A 16,747-nucleotide genomic window follows, 5' to 3' on the forward strand; every position below is an offset into this window, starting at 1 on the left:
GCCCAAATACCGCCACTTCCATGGCTATCCTGCGCTTTGGCGGATATTGACACCCTCTTACACCCTACATCTTGTGCAACCTTTTTAAAAATATTTCCAGGTGCTTATGGAGCAACCTATGTTAAACAGTAGCTGGGCAAGAGAAGTAAAACGAAATGGTGTAGTTTGTTCTGTGACTGCCCTCATGTAGAATTTTGGTATTTTGAACAGCCTGAGAATGGAAGAGAGGCTGACACCACCTACCTCACTGAGAAAAGTTAATTTGGAAATCATTTGTATTCCCCTTCCCCTCTCTTCAATACACCCCCCAAAAATCAGTCAGAATCCAACATAGTAATCAATGGGTTTATTTTCCTAGAACTGAAATTGTCTACGGTTCTGAGAGCTAAACTTCTACAGTCAGCAATTTTTCATCAGAGCCCTAGGGAGAGGGACAAGGGTGACAGGGACACGAGATGGAAGAGGCATAGAGACCACTAGAAAGAGGTTGGGAGAGGGCATTCATTTCCCCGTCCTCTCAGTGGGTTTACAAATCAGATCTGTTGACAATACTGAGGGCACCAGGTGGGAGTATATGGATGGGAAATGACACCAGAAGGAACACCAAAGCCCCAGCTACAAAAGGAAAGTCATCAAGCCCAAACAGAAGGGGAGCCTCCCAGTGTACCTCAGAAATGAGGGCAACAGTGGGGAAGAAAGGAGCAGAGTGGGGGGCACACAAAGGGATAGGGGTCTTTAATTTTTTTTTTTTTAATTTTCTTTTATTAAAAACATTTCCTAAAAAATGTGTCTTCTCCTTTATGTCTGGGTGACATGTGACTGTAGGCTGGCCTTGAGCACTGTGGGGAGAGGTGATGGGCAGCTAGGGATCTCCCCAGGGTATCACATCTCTGGCCCAAGATCTAAAAGGGGACAGCTATTCCTCAATACTCCCACCTAAGCTGGGTGAGTCAACCCTTCAGATCCCAGGTCCTTGCCCCAAACAACTGGAAGCCCCAAAATCTTCTGATGAGTAACAACCTCTAGAACTCCTGGGATTAGCAAAGGGAAGAATGAGTGTTATCAATCATCAAGGGCTTATGGAAAGGAGTCCCTCCCCCACTAGCTGTCCCACTTTCCCTGAATCTAGGCAGCTGGGATAATAGGTGTGGGAGAAGGGACAAGAGCTCAAGAAGATGCCATCCTCCTGCCCACTTCACCACCCCAAGTTGAGGATTGTCCCCGTCAGGCCCCAGAAGCCCACCCTTTCTACTCCTAACTCTGATCCCAACCAACCCAGAGATCCACAATGCCCAGGGAAGGGGCTAAGGGGTGTAAGGAGGTGGAGACAGCTCGCCCAGAAACCGTGGGACACAGCTCCAGGCAGGGAGGGATATAATGGCCTCATCTCATCCCATGGAGCACAAGACATGGCCCTGACTCAGATCCCAGGGGTGTGGAGACATGGAGGCGACATGGAGCTAAGGGCCAGGTAGCCTGCCGCATCCAGGTCAATCTCCAGGGGCTGGGCTTGGGGAGGGAGAGTGAGTGGAAGAGAGCAGGTTGGGGTGGGGAAAGGGTTCCCAGTTTGCAGGCCATGGCCAGTTTCCCCAGTAGCACCCAGACAGCAGCAGGAACGGGGCAGGGGCTCCTCTTGAAACATTGGTGGCTACAGGCTGTGGGGGAGGGTGGGAGGGGAGAAGGGTTAATGGTGGGGCCTTGGCCTGCCCTCGCCCCAGCCAGTGCCATCTCCTGGCAAAGCCCACCCAGCCCCCAGCCCCGCCAGGCTGACAGCTGCAGGCCCTCCCCCTCCGCCTCCGCCTCCCAGCTGCCAGGGCAGGGCTCGCTCACCTCTCATTCTCTCTGACGCCCGGGGCCTCAGCATCTTCCTTGGCTGCTTCCTCCTCCTCCTCCTCTGTCGGAGGCCCCCGGCCAGAGCTGGGTTCAGAGGGGGTGCTGTTCTCCACTTCCACAGGGAAGGGCCGCTCACCCTCCAAACTGGCCACCTCCTTCTCCTCCCCCTCCGGGTCTTCTGTCTCCTTGGGACGTTTTGGGGAGTCCTAGGCAGGATTGGTAGAGATGAGGTGCACTGCGGCTGGAGAAGGGGGATGGCAGCCACCGGCTGGTGCCCCCTCTTTCTCCAGAGGCTCCTTCCTGGGTATCCGCAGTCCCCCCGAGCCCTATGCTGGCTGAAATGACTTCTGTGTCCCATCCTCTCAGCAAGGGACTCCTCAAGACTAGATGCCAGGTCTGTCTCTGACTGGGAGCCCGGCTCCTGGACCCTGGGGGACAGTTACCTCCAGCAGGTCCCCTGCTCTCCTCTTCAGCGCCCCCTTCTCATTCTTCTCCTTGGTGGGCTCGTCGATGACCAGCTTCCCTTCCTCATCACTGCTACCCTCAGCATTCCCCTTCTTGTCACCATCGCCCTCTGGGGCTTCGGGCTCTGGCTCCGGCTCTTCCACGCAGCTCTTTTTCTGGGAGGACTGTGGCAGTGACGGCAGAGGCTGAGTGGCACCAGTGGCTGCCATGCTAGGCCCCCTCCCCAGAGCCCTCCCTCAGCCACTCACTCCTTCCTTTTCCCACCTCTCCCCCACCCCCACCCAGGTGCCCAGTCTCACAAGTGATTTGAGACCCACCTCTGTCGGATTAGCCCCAGGGTAAACCCACTGGCCGGGCAGGCAGGGCTCTGTGCAGGAGGGGGGAGGGCTGGAGCAGGAGGCAAAACCTCGGGTCAACTTCTCCCAAAGGGAGCTGGGACCCTTTCCCCGCCAACCCCCGCCCCCCACCCTCCCGCCTCATCCTGCCCGGCTCACGAGCACCTCCTCCAGGAAGCCTTTGCGGAAGAGTTAAGGCCAAATCCTACACTTAGCTGGGCCCAACAAAGGCCTCCCCACTTACCGCCTCCATCCTGTTCTTGCCCCCCAGGCCTCACAACTACACCACACACCTGCAACCCCATCCCCTCTTGCCAGAAGCCTCCCCCCACCCCTCTGCCCTACGAGCTACTGCTCTGAAAGCCCTGGTTTCTGAGACCCATTCCTGAAGACTAAGCATCACGTGTGGGCCCCGGGTGCCCAGAGCCTATGGCCACACCTGCTCTCCAGGGGGTCTCCTGGGCAGCTGGCAACTCACCTGGTAGCCAGAAGCCTTGACGGTAGGGTTGTTCTCGATCTCCCACAGCCCCTCGCTGAACCCTTTCCTCTTGTTGGGCTTGCCAAACTTCTCCTTGGACTCCTCGTAAGGGAAGAGGTCTTTGGGGCCCAGGAATGCCCTGGTGAGAGATGGGAGACTGTGCTCTCAAGCCCCTCACTGCCTCTGAGCTGCGCAGCCCGCCAGGGAAGGGGCGCCAGTAACCACCCGTTTCCCCAAGTGGTCTGCCTGGGGCCCTCCCCACCTCTGCCCCCTCACTCACGTCTCATGGGTCCCGAAAAAAAAGACTTGGTATTTGTTGGCTGTTGATTTCACTGCAGCCTCAGGCATCTCGTCAATCTGTGGAGAGAGGAGGGGAGTTAGCTTGAACTGGAGGTCTGAAGTTGTGGATTTGGGGGTGGAGGGGCTGCCCTCTAAGGTGCATTAGTGTAAGACTGAGAGGGACCCAGGAGGTCACCATGGTGGTTTTGGAATCATTCTTAACAGTAGAACTTTGTTGAAACAAAGTAAGACATGACAGCCCAGTAGAAACCCTAGTCACCCCCTCTCCTTCACAAATCAAACAGCATCCACTCTGCCCTCAACATGCCCAGATCCTATCCTTACCCTCCATGTCTTTGATATCACCCTGGTCCAACCACTGTCACTTCTTGCCTGGACTAAAACTACAGCATCTGTCTCTTCCTTCAGTCTCCCTTTTTGCCCCACTACAACCCATTCTTCCCACTGCAGTCAGAGTGAGCCTTCTGAAGTGTTGATCGGAATGAACATTTCCTCCCCCTGCTGGAAACCTTTCGATGGCTTTTCATGAATCTAGGGCTCATAATGTCAAGATCTGAATCCTAAAACTGCCGCCAATATTTGTATGACATTGGGCAACTTACAGAACCTCTCTGCCTCAGTTTCCTCAGCTGTAAAATGGAGATAGTCATAGTACTTAAGCCACAGGGTTGTGAGGACTAAATGACTGTAACCTGGCACATAGTACATCCCACATATGTGTGCGCTCTCCTCAGCCTCTACCAGTGGGCGATCCTCCAGCCTCCTATACTCACTAATGCCTCACCAGCCTTCCAACCTCAGCCCCACCATCACCTCCTCCAGAAAGTCCTCCATCTCTCCCAACCTGGGCAGCTTCCCAGATGAAACTCTTAGCACCTCTCCTTCACAGCACTTTTCACAATTCCAATTTTAGTTATTCATATTATCACCTCATTAATGTCTATGGAGCATACCTGCCCTTAAATCAGAGAGCAGGTCTGTTTTTACCCCCAGCACAGTGCCTAGCACACAGAAGATGCGCAATAAAGATTGTCGAATGAATCTCTGAAACAGATCAAAGCAGACAGCTCTGGTTGTAGTGGAGGGGTGAGGCTAAGGGGCTGCCTACTCCACTGCCCTCCTCAGTAGCAGCCCCCAAAGGCTTCTGGGGAACACTTTGAAAAGTGATTTGCCCAAAATAACAGGGCAAGTTAGTGAAGGCCAGGTCTTGGAGATAGACCTCCTGAGTTGGTCCCCTGCCCCACATGCCTTGGTGGTGAAGGTGCAGAGGTTCTGAGGCCTGGGAAATGCAGAGAGGCAGTGGGCCAGCCAGCCTCTCAGATCAGGCCATGGACGCCCAGGCCAAACTGAACTGAGGGAAAACTACAACTCCCAGCAGCACTTGCAGCAGCTCCAGCAACCAGGCTTCCCTCGGACAGAGGCCAGGTGGCCATGTTGACTGGGCCCCAGGCGCAGATAGGAAAGGGGCCGACAGGCCAAGGCAGTGATTAACGCATCAAGACTGGAACGGAGTACCTGACCGGGGGGCCCGGGAGACATGGAAGCTGGGAGGATGGAAATGAGCTAAGATAGACCCAGAAGAGAGGGTGGAACCCTGGGCAAGACTCTGAGGGGTATCTTGCTCCAAACATGGAGTCTACATGCTCCTGGGCACCTCCCCCACTTGCCCTGTGGCCTCTGGGGACAGAGGTCCAGCCCCTCCCCCCAGGAAGGCCCGGCACCAACTGCTCACTGTCCACCCCCCCCCCCCCGCGACCAGGAGAGCTGAGGTGTGAATGCAGAAGGTGGAAAGGGACACTGTTCCCCCAACCCCCCAAAACACACGATCTCCATCGCCATGACAACTCAACCCCGCCCCCAGGGGCCACTCAGCTACCAGGAATGTGACCACCCCTCCCCCCAGGCCCTCTGTCCGGATTGGGGAGGAGGGGACACTAACACACACCCCACCCCCAAGCCTAGAGTCTGGCTCCTGGGGCCCAGGGCTGTGCTGGAAACCACAGTTAGGGCTGGAGGGCCTGGGCCCTCTCAGGAAGCTAGACCTGGGTGGCGGGGAGGGGGGCGGAGGAAGAGGAGCCAGTCCTCCGCCAGGACACCTGGGTCCAGTTACCAGCTAGTTCCCCACCCTCTTCTCAGAGGGAGAAGCAAAAAAACAAAAAAAAACACAAAATGAGAGCCTCCAGGGCTTAGAGATCCCAGAAGAATGGCACAGTACAATAATAGCCCCTTCCCTAGGCTTCTTCCCAGTGGATCTCTGCACCGGGAACAGGGCCGGGTAGGATCTAATGATCTCCAGCTGAGAGCGCAGCAGCAAACTTGGAGCTCTGCATTTTCCGGGCCCACACCAGAGCCAGAGCATGAACATGCTCCTAGAAAATATGTGATGAAAGGGGAGAAAGTGAGGCTCAAGAGAGGGGTAAGTGCTCTCGAGCACAGCAACAGCAAAGCAACTCCCCCGACCACCAGTCCCTTTCCCGCTGAAATCAAACTTGGAGAGAGGTAGCTGACCAGTGTAACAGGACTCAGGAAGCGGCAGCCACCGAACCTCAGGGGTGGGGGAGAAATAAAAGAATGGATAGGAATTAAAAATAGAATGAGACAGGCCAGATATACCCACCCTGCTGGCCTCTAGCCAAATATAAGGTGGGTCTAGAGAAGGGAGGCCAGGGCCTGGGCAGATGGGCATCTACCCCCCTGCCTCACCTTGTGTGTGGCCACCTGTGGAAAAGGGGCCAGGAGGTGCGCGCTCTTTTCATTTAATAAAATTTCCACCCCCAAGTCCCTGGAGAAATCCCTTCTACAGTGGACCTTCCACCCTTCAAGCTACAAAGGAAATGCCTTTTTGCATTTAGAAGATGATATGAGGTCCCTGAGAATGCTTGTACCCCCAATACAAACATATGTCTCCCAGGCGGTGCCTTTATATCCAGGCTGTGACTCAACAAATGAGTCAAGGCTAAGTGGGTCAGGGTGGGGCCAGATCAGTGCTGGAGACCCACTATACCCCCTCCACTGGCCCAACAGGGGAGAGGGCTTTGCTACTTCTCTGCCATTCCAGGAATCCAGGCAAGTTATTTTTTCTCCCAGGCCAGGCCCACCTATTCCACCCTTCTGCATTTGCCTAGCTCCATCCGACAGGCCGAGCATATGAAATCCTGTTCTCCCAGAGCCCTTGGACACCCTGAGGTCTCAAGAGGGATTTGAAGTTCCCAGGTGAGGAGTGGGGGAGAGGATTGAGTATCGCACCCCAGTTTCGGACCAAATCTAGGCCTAGGGTGGCTAAGCCCACAGTGCCTGCCAGTCAGGGTTATAACCACCACACCCAGGGCCAAGGCCCCACCTGACCCAGGAACCGGAAAATCTGGGGCAGGAGACAGTTGGGGCCGGGAAAGTGTGGCAAACCCAAGAAGCAGAAAAGAGAAGGTAGTGCCTGGATGTGGGGGAGGGGCAGAGGGAGGAAAGATGGGTGAGGCCCTCTGACTGCTCAGGTTTTCTGGGACTGTGAAACAGGAAGGGAGAAAGGAGGAAGGAACCTGGGGGACAGGGAGGTCCCTGAGTCTTGGAGGTTAATTAAGTGCTTGGAGATCCCCCAGGAAGTCAGGCAGGAGGAAGAGGGAAAGGAGAAGGTCAGGATGGAGTCACACTATCCTTCCAGGTAGGTCTTGCCTACCACGTGGCCCCTTTGGCTGGGCTCTCCCAGCCCTGGGCTGTTCTGGTCTCACCCAGAATCAGCCATCCTACCCAAAAGCAAGGGCTTTGAAAGGAATTCCACACAGTGGCCTTCACCAGGGGAGAGGGGTGGTCCCCTGCTCCTACTCCATCTCAGGAGGGTCCAGGCCAATAAAGGCTTCACCACTCTAGAGACTAAGAGCACATCCAAGGGATGGTGAGGAGACTGATTTGTCTGTTCTTTTGGTGTTTAAGGGGGATGCACGTCAGAAATAACAGCCTTGGATGTAGCGCTCCCCCCTAATTGTGACAGTCATGGGCCAGAGCACAGGCAAAGGGTGGGGCCTGAGCCCTGGGATCCTGGTCTGATCTCTCTCCCCTCCCTTCCCCAGCCCTAACTTTATCTAGAAGGCCCAGGCATCAACAAAGGAAGGGCCTCGGCCTCCCTGTCCCACCCTCGGCCCTGAAGGCCACTGGGAAGAGACAAAATGGATGGCATCCCCAGCCCCAGGCCTTGCCCTCACTCCAAAGGCCAGAAATCTTAAGGGATTCCTCGCAGGGTCAATGTAGGCCCATCAGTGTCTCCCTGATCCCTTTTCTCTTCCCCGATGGTGAAGGGGTTCCCTGCAAACTACATTCCAGCTATACCCCCTCCCCAGGCCTTAGCCTAGTCTCTGGACTTTGTCCCACCCCAGGAGGCAGGAGCAGTAAAGACCTGGATTCAGTTCTTGTCCTGCCCACCAGGGCCTTGGCATCTAGGCCAAGAAGCCAGTTGGATCAAAGGTGCAGGGTAAAGTACATGAGTGTTCACATGCCACACACACACATGCACACACAAGGCTTCCGTGGTTGCTGCCTCCCCTAATCTTTAGGAGGCCCTGGAAGCTGGGAGAGTCCTGTTTCTCTTTGCACTTCATTCCCATTCCAGAGGCCAGACATCTAAAAGTTTCAGGAAATAAGGAGCTCAAGGGATTAGGGATACTCCTCAGAAGAGGGTACAGAGTGAGGAAGGGTCTTCTGGGTTTCCTCAGAGTGACCCCAGAGTTGGCCTGACACTCTGAACAGGACACCAGGGAGCCTGGGGTAACTTCCTAAACTCAGAGCAGGATCTGGGCCAGATGAAGACACAGACTCACACCAAGAAGAACAAACCACAGCCTTAAGGAAATTCTACACTTGGCCCCCTAGCCCAGAAGACGCCCTCCCTCCACCCCTCTCTGCCTTTGGATTTTACTCTGCTCGAGCCCTACACTAGGCACTCTAGGTACCTAACACCAAGGCCTCCCCTACAACAACTTTGAAATAAGTTGCCAGAGGCACTGGCCCCTGTGACACCCTCAACACCTTCGGGCCACCTTCCTCGCTCCTTACTTCACCTGTCTCAGTCCTCAGGGAAAACATGACAACACACCCAGAAGGACTTTTGGGCCCCACCCTCCCACCTGGCCAGGTGCTGGAAGGGGGGAGGGGCCCTCATATTGGCGGGCTGATCCACCACATGGCAGATTCGGCCTTTGGGGCGCGAGAGGCTCACGTTGGGGGTGGAGGGGATCTGTAGCAGCAGCTCGCGCTCTCCGCCTCGCCGGGCCCCGCCTCCGCGAAGAGGCAGTATGGAGTGGACATCCCTGCCCCACAGGGCCCCTGCACCCACAGCCCCAAATTTGAGTTGGCAGCACATGGAGGCATATCTTTGTGGGGCTTAGGAGTGAAGAGTTCTGAAGGATAATTTCCGAACCAGGTAGATCACCTTTTACACCGACCCCAACCACTGCTCGACCCTCCCAACTTCAGACCTCTTAAGGACGCCCTGAACCAAAGTTTTCTAGAAGCGAACTCCGCCTCCATCTATTCCTTTCTGGGCTGGGATCCTTCTTGAACCATTTAACCCAGGAAGGAGTTTGAGCCAGGGGCTACAATCAATGAAGAAACTGGGGGTCTCTAAGGGGGTCCCAGAGGGGGTGGCGGTGGCGCCTGGGGGGCGGGAGGAGTTACACGACCGGCCCAAACCCAGGCAGCAGGTCCGAAACCGCTGGGAGAACGGGGGCTGGGGGCAGAAGTGAGCACGCAGAGCCAAGTCGGGAAGTGACCCGCGCCCTCGGGTCCCCACGCCGCGCACACGCCTCTAAGCTCGGATGCGGTCTTGCCAGGTGTTCGCCGCCCCCACCCCATCGCCTCCCCCATTATATAACTGGCGAGCGGGCTTGGAGGCGCTGGGAAAAAGTCGGGGTCCCAGACCCCCCCCTCGCGGAGCGCCAGCACCCTCCCGGGTGTTATGCAACCCAAGCCCGGAGGGGGAATCGGACGGCCAGCCCCGCCGCTTACCCTGGCCGGCCAGTGTGGGTAGCCTTTCATCTTGGCGAACACCAGGTCCCCGCATTTGTACTCCTTTTGCCGATTGGATCGCGACATGGCTGGGCTCCGGGTGCCCCGGGCTCCGCGCCGGGCCGGGAAGCGCGAGCCCAAGTTGGCGCGTGCGGCGGTGGCGGCGCCGCTCCGCTCCGGCCCTCGCGCGGCCCCCGCCTCGATGGCGGCCCCCGGCCCAAACTCCGGCGCGGCCACGGCGTCTCCCCCGCGCGCGCCGCACGGACGGGGCGGGCGCCGATCCCGGGCGACGCTCCGGCGCGGTGGGTGCGCGCTCGTGCAGTTGTTTGTGTTTGAAATTAAATTGCTCCCTCTCTGCGCGAGGCCTCTTCCTCCACCCCCCTCCCGATCCCCACTCCTGCTCCCTCCTCCCCCACTCCTCCTTCTTCCCCTCCGCACCCCACCCGCGGAGGTTCGATGCGCGCAGCTTCCGGATGCTCGGGCCTGCCACCGCCCGACGCCCAACCCCAAGCCTCTCTGGCGGCGCGCGGTGACACAGGCGTGCGGAGCCGATCGCCGAGCTCGCTGAGCAGGCTTTGTGTGCCCGCAGTCGGTGGGTACCCGCCCCGGCGGGAGGAGCTGGCGCCCGGCTGGACGGAGCGGCCTGGCGCCCCTCCCCCGGCCCCGCGGGGCACTCACAACCGTGGCCTCCACTCAGTCATGTGGCGACGTCTACTCGCCGAGGCTTCCTGCCCTCGGCTCCGTCCCAATCCACGAGCCTGTGCTCGGCGCTGGCCGTGCTTCGCGGCATGCCGGGCACTGGGGCAAGGGGTGAGCACAGACGTCTGCCCCGGGCCGCCACGTGCTTACAGTCTGTGGGGTGGCCCCGGAAACGCCCGGGGCTTGCACCGCACGGTGGTCTTTGTTGAGGAGAAATAGTTCGAGTTTGGTAGCCAGGAGGTGGCAGAGGGGTTATGGCACGAAGTGGCCACGTTCCAGGTCCATTAGATAGATCCCAGTTCTCTCTGCTACTTCCTGGCAAAGGAGAGCTGGGCTGTAGGACTAGCTAAGCCCGCGAAGATTGCCTTCTATTCTAGTGGGAAGAGATAGTAGAAGCCAGTAAATCCCAACTCATTAGTAAACTGTGAAGACCAGGAGCCGGGCACTACCTCTCTTGGGGGTTGGGAGTGGGAGAGAACCTGGGAAGGCTTCACAAAGGTGGCTGGCTACTTAGAGCTGGGCCTTAAAGTACGAATGTGATTTAGCTGGATCCCAGACACAACATTTTAGCCTAGGTTATATCTTACCTAAAGCCAAAACGAACTCAGCTCTCTTCCCACTGAACCAAACAAGACTTTAATTGCATTTTTGATTTACTGTCTTGGATTTGCCCAAATTCCAGATACCTATGGTATCTTAGAAATAAGATATTTGGATTAGATGTTATAGGTGTCCAGATTCTTAAAATTTTGCAACAAAATATGTTTGAATAGGTAAAATATGCATGTTTTTCTCCCCACACTTTTCCTGATCTTACTTCAAAGCATATGTAGTCTTGCAGGGGAATGCAGGATGTAACCAATAGGCCCAGGTCCATATCCTACCCTGCTTGCTGTTCACCATCATGAGACCTTGGACGACCCCCTGAACTTAGCTCTGAGTCTCGGTGTCCTCAACTGTAAGATGGGATAACATTGCTGCCCTGCCAACACCAGAGGCATGGAATAGGAGCTTATCATTAGCTGAGGCCTGCAGTTCTTCATGTCAGCTGGTTGTCCTGCGCATGGCAATTTACTTCATAAGTTTTGCCTATATAATAATGTGCTTTCTTAGCATCATCCCCCCTTGTGATAGGAGTCCCTCTGGCTCTGTCCACAGAGGCTCCAGACCCCAGGCTGCTGGCACAGTGGGGCACTCTGCAAGGTCCTGTTGCAAGAAAAGAGCATGCCTTTAGCCAGGGACTTGTAGATTTGTTCAATAGCAAATCCAAACTTGTTGCAACAGAGCAGCTAGATTCCAGTAGGTGTTTATTCTACAATGCACTCTACTTTGAAATGCAGCCAGTGTAGTAGTCCAGTTTCTGTCAGGCTAGTACTTTTCTTTGTTGTTCTTACTGTTGTTAGAAGAGACTCTTGTCACAAGTTTTTAAAGATATTTCAGTAAACCCAATGTCACAATAGGTTTCCTTTTAGTGTCCAGGTCAGTATTATACATATGCACAGTTTCAATGCAACAAACATTTAAAAACTAATTTCCAATTTAGTACACGTCAATTTAGTTAGAACCAAGAGTCCTATCCATTTCTCCACTTTGTTCCGACATAAAATCCTGTCTGGCGGTGGCAATAAGGTTTCTAACTTCTTTTCGCAACAAGTCTCTTGGGCCTGTCTCAGTCCACCATGCAGATGCTGGTTGCAATAAACCAACCAGGGTTCCCTTTGTTGCTGTAATCTCCCAGGCCTTGGGTGCAATTCAGTATCCAAGTTCTCTTTACAATAACATCAACCAACTCACAGCTGCCCCTGACAACCCAGCCAAGAGCAGAAGAGGGTCAGTTACAGGGGCAGGTGGGCATAAGCCTGCTTCCCTTGGGACTCAGGCCTAACAGTGCTGTGCAGACTTTAATGTGCAAACGAATCACCTTGGAAAACACTTAAAAGGCAGATTCTGATTCAGTAGGTTTGGGGTGTCTGCATTTCTAACAAGCCCCGAGGTGCTGCTGCTGCTGCTTTAAACCACTGTTTGAGTAGTAAGATCTAGAGCACACAGGTCATAGGCTCCCAGACTGCCAGTCCAGCTTGGAACCAATTCACAAATGTCTCAGTGAAATGATGCCATTGATGCTCCTGCTTGCGCCTGCATTTGTGTGGGAGGGAGGTCAGGACAGAAGTCAGGGGACTTGAAGCCCCAAAGCAGACAAGACTTGTGAGCGCAGATCTGGCTGTAGGGTTCTGAAGGATGTCTGTGGAGGAGCAAGGTCAGGGGGTGGACTTATTCTGTCCATATCAGGAAGGAAGGTTGACTCAGCAGCAGGAGGGATGGAGCTGAGGGTGCTAGGGGAAGGGCTATGTGATCTAGTGGCAACAACCTGGGTTTGTATGTCAGGGGTCCTGGGTTTGAATTTTGCTTTTGGCAAATGACTTAACTAGAATTACTAAGCAAAAATTTTTTCCACTGTAAAAATACAAATACAAATAGCTATGTTATGGGGTGGTAAAGGAGATCATCTGTATCAAAACCTCATTAGGTTCAACGGAAATGTCAGTTCCTTCCCTTTAAACTTTGAAGAGAGAGTAGAGGGGTTTGGCTCCAGCCCTCAAGCACTGTGTGACCTACTCCCCTCACCACTTCTTGGCCCCCGGTTACCCCCACTGGAAAATGCAGGAGAGGAAGATGGGTGTTTAGACCAGTGGTTTGCAAAATGGTATCTCTATTGCCCCATCTAATAAGTGCCACCCAAAATGAAAGAGTATCCATGCTTTTATGCATTTTAGGAGCAGTCAGAGTGGTTATGAATCAGAGATAACAGGGTCTGAGTACCTGCTCCATCACGAACACACCGTGTCACTATAGGAAAGCTATCTAATTGACCTGAGTCTTTGTAAGTCTGTAAAATGGGGTTCCTCAGTTTCCATGTCTGTAAAATGGGTTGTAATGAGGAATGAATTAATGTATTGAAAGTGCTTTGAACAAAGCCTGAAACATAATAAGTGTTTGATAAAATTGGTTATCACTGCTCCGGCTGGTGTGGCTCAGTTGATTAGAGCATTGTCCCGTGCACCAGAAGGTGGAGGGTTGGATTCCCGGTCAGGGCACATGCCCGGGTTGCAGGTTTGATTCCTGGTTGGGGCTTCATGCGGGAGGCAACTGATTGATGTTTCTCTCTTCCTTTTTCCCTAAGATCAATTTTATAAAAATTGTTTATCACTGTATTTATTATATTATATTTGGAGTGATATTTATTTTGAGAAAGAGAGCAACATTGATTTTTGTTCCACCCATTTATGGGGATAGAACCCGCATCTTTGGTGTATTGGGACAATGCTCCAACCAAGTGAGCTACTTGGCCAGTGCTTGAGTGATAATTAGTTTGAGAAAATGGGTTCCTTTGCAGTGAGCCTCTAAGGTACCAGCATTATGCCCTGGCACTACTACAATGGGTGAGGGCAGCTGGGATGGGCTTGGGAGCCAGCTTACCCGGGTTTGAGTCCCACCTCCACCCTTATCAACTCTGTGACCTGCTGCAAGTTACTCAACCTATCTGTGCCTCAGTTTTCTCATCTGTAAAGAGGGATGTTGATAAATCAGTTAATATATGTGATATATGTAATATATTAATAGTAGGTACTGTTGGCTACTGTGTGTTTACTATTAGTATGATAATATTAGTTATTTTTCTTTAAAATGCTTGTTTTATAACTATATAATATCCTTTATAATAAAATTTTATTTATTTATTTGTTAATCCTCACCGAAGGATATTTTTCCATTGATTTTTTTTTTTTTTTTTTTTTTTAGAGAGAATGGAAAGGAGGGACAGGAGGGAGGGAGGGAGGGAGAGAGAGAAACACTGTTTGGTTGCCTCCCTCAAGGACCCCTACTGGGGCCAGGGACCAAACCTGCAACCCAGATGTGTGCCCTTGACTTATAATCGAACTTGAAACCCTTCGGTGTGTAGGAAGATGTTCTAACCACTGAGCACCAGGCAGGGCAAGCCTTCCTTTATTTTTTTCTGGGGTTGGGTAGAGCCAGTCTCTCACTAGCATGAAGTAGGGGAGGGGCCATAGCTGTTTCTTAAACAGCTTTTAACCAGTCCTCATTTTGTTCCCTTCCTGTCTCGTTCACTTCCAGAGGTCCTGCTGAGCCTTTTGAGGCTCTTCAATAGATCATATTGATTCTCACATTCCCCAAGGCCAGCTCTTGGATGTGGCAAGTCAGTTACCACTGGGGCATTTGCTTTCCATCTTCCAAAATGTTGTAACTGTGGTTTCCTCTTCTCAACGTCCCATCTTTGTGGGTTTAAATCTTTTCAAAATGGCCCAGCCGGGCGTGGCTCAACGGTTGAGCGTCGACCTAGGATCCAGGCCATAGGGGTTCGATTCCCGGTCAGGGCACATGCCCAGTTGCCGGCTTGATCAATGACTGTCTCATCATTGATGTTTCTATCTCTCTCTCTCCCTCTCCTTTCCTCTCTCCGAAATCAATAAAGATATATTTAAAAAAAAAAAATCTTTTCAAAATGGTCTTTAGTACCTTTTCACAAAAAATTCCTTTATTGAAGTTTTAGCAGGATTTCAGGAGAGCATCCAATTAGATATATGTTTAATTCACTATCTTTTACTGGAAGACGTTATTACTATTATTACTACTTTTGAATAGATAATACATGTACAGGTTACAAATTTCTAAAGGTATGAAAGAGTATACATAAGAAATAAATCCCCTTCCCACTCCTGAAGTTTATATTATCAATTTCTTGTATGAAAAAAACCATTTGAGGGCAGGGTATATACCTAGTAAGATGAATCATTAATCTTTAAGAGGACTGACTTTGAAAATATTTGTAAAAGATAGGTCCCTGACTTCATGGGACTTTTCTTCTCTGCAGGGCAGCATGAACACTAAGGATAGGATTCTTAGTGTTCTAAATCATTTCACTGTGTGTTAATAGCAGGTGTTTCTCACGGAAGTAGGACAGGGCTCCGTAATACTTTTATCCATTTTTCAAAAGAGAAAAGTGAGACTCAGATAAGTGACTGCCCAAAGTCACCAGAAAATATGTTGGGGAACCTAGATTTGAAAAGCAGGTATTAGGAGTCAGCATTGTGCAGAGCACACCAGGATTGGAAGGTCTAGCTTCTCAAAGTGGTCCTGCTTTGCAATTAACTGAGGAGTTTCTTAAAAATCTTGACTCTGGGTCCCAACCCACCGCACCCCACCCCACCCCTACTGAATAGGAATCTCTTACCGACCAATTCAGAAATTTGCATTTTTAAGAAGCATTCCAGATGATCTCAGGTACATTAAAGACTCGATATGCAGAAAAAATGCTCTGGACACCCAGAGCAGGGAGCAAACATATTTAAGGAGGCTTCACGGAGAAGGTGGCATATGAGTTTGCCTATATAGGCAGGGTGAGGTTTAGACACATGGTGAGGGTGCAGTGGAGGGGGCCATATCAGGCTTCATGGAAGATTCAGGCCTGGGCCTTTCACTGCCGTTTCGTTTTTGCCACCATCATTGCTCCCTCAACATCCTTTCCATCTTCCTCTTTAGCCTGCTCCCCAAACTTCAACAATTTTTCTGGGCTGAGCTCAGTAGAATCTTCTGCTGTCTGGGAGCAGGAAGGTGGCGCCCACACAGAGGTGGATTAGCATGTAAAGGACACATAGAGACAGAATTGACAAGTAGAGGGCACTCAGTCACAGGCAGACAGGAAGGGACAAAGATGGATAAACAAGAATAGGACACAAGGTCACAGATGGACAGGGAAGGACAGGTACAGAACCATGGGCATATACAGGGCACACAAAAAGGCCCGACAGACAGCAGGCACAGACAGAGCCAGATGTGGAGGACATGTAGAGGAGTACGTGGGAGTCACAGCAGTGATGGACTCAGGTGATGCCCCGGATCTGTGCAGGGGGCTGTGATGCAGCTGTCTCCTTTGGGCCGAGGGGAAGGGATTAACCTCAAATACCTGGCTCTGACTCCCAGGGCCCTGTCTCACTGGTCGCTGCAGAGAGAGGCCAGTCCCCAGGCTGGAAGGGCTAGGTTTGCTCCTGGATGTGCACCTTGGTCAAGACGAAGGAGATCACCTCCTCCCTCTTAAGTCACATTTATTTCAGCTCCCAGATATTTGTTAGCCTTGAAATCTCGCTTCTTTCTGGCTCGCAGCCCAATTTCGTAGCGGTCTCTAGTGCCCTGGCTCTTTTTAGGTCCAACGCCGGTATCAGCCAACTGGGGGAACTTCATCAGTTTATTTCCATATCGCTTTCCCTTTAAGCTATCTTCCCCAATCCGCCACCTTCCCAGACTCCCTCTCCTTCCCGACATCACTTGCAGTTTTTAGGAGCACTACATCTCCCATAAATCTTAGCGCTCAAGGGGCTACCCTAGGAAACTTCAAGTACCGAAATGCTCTCCTACCCGCCTCTGTGACTACCGCGGTGACCGGTGGGGCTTGCAGTCACCTAAGAATTGTCGGAAGACATCCCTCCTCGAAAAAAACTACTCATCCCAGAAGACCCCGCGCTAGAGGCGGCTTGGCCCTCTGTCTTTCTGCGCGCCCCTTAATCCTTTCTCGGACTCCAACTCCCGCTGTGCCTTGCACTGAGCTCCCTGCGTGGAGAATGGGGCTATGTCC

The 16,747-nt window shown here is 52.7% G+C and overlaps 1 protein-coding gene across 2 annotated transcripts; it reads right to left on the reverse strand.

The window, feature by feature from the left end:
* Positions 1-331: 331 nt before the first annotated feature.
* On the reverse strand, positions 332-9,827 carry HDGF (heparin binding growth factor). Of its 2 annotated transcripts, XM_081120643.1 has the most exons (7): positions 9,403-9,621; positions 3,392-3,468; positions 3,112-3,250; positions 2,616-2,685; positions 2,277-2,462; positions 1,831-2,039; positions 740-1,655 (listed from the first exon to the last, which is right to left on the reverse strand). In XM_081120643.1, the coding sequence occupies exons 2-7, from the start codon at positions 3,396-3,398 to the stop codon at positions 1,649-1,651; spliced, it is 618 nt and encodes a 205-aa protein (XP_080976769.1). In that variant the 5' UTR covers positions 3,399-3,468; positions 9,403-9,621; the 3' UTR covers positions 740-1,648. The 2 variants fall into 2 exon arrangements, with proteins under 2 accessions (XP_080976768.1, XP_080976769.1); XM_081120642.1 differs by lacking the exon at positions 2,616-2,685 and having other exon boundaries at positions 332-1,655; positions 9,403-9,827.
* Between the last annotated feature and the right edge of the window lie 6,920 nt (positions 9,828-16,747).

The sequence above is a fragment of the Miniopterus schreibersii genome, assembly GCF_964146895.1.
Source record: "Miniopterus schreibersii genome assembly, chromosome: 19".
Taxonomy (NCBI): domain Eukaryota; kingdom Metazoa; phylum Chordata; class Mammalia; order Chiroptera; family Miniopteridae; genus Miniopterus; species Miniopterus schreibersii.

Bases quoted from the DNA above. Each gene is read 5' to 3' on its own strand.
- HDGF (XM_081120642.1), bottom strand. From the start codon at position 9,489: ATGTCGCGATCCAATCGGCAAAAGGAGTACAAATGCGGGGACCTGGTG. The intron at 3,469-9,402 runs GTAAGCGGCGGG...CTCTCTCCACAG, and splicing joins ACCCACACTGGCCGGCCAGG to ATTGACGAGATGCCTGAGGC. The intron at 3,251-3,391 runs GTGAGTGAGGGG...ATCTCTCACCAG, and splicing joins TTTTTCGGGACCCATGAGAC to GGCATTCCTGGGCCCCAAAG.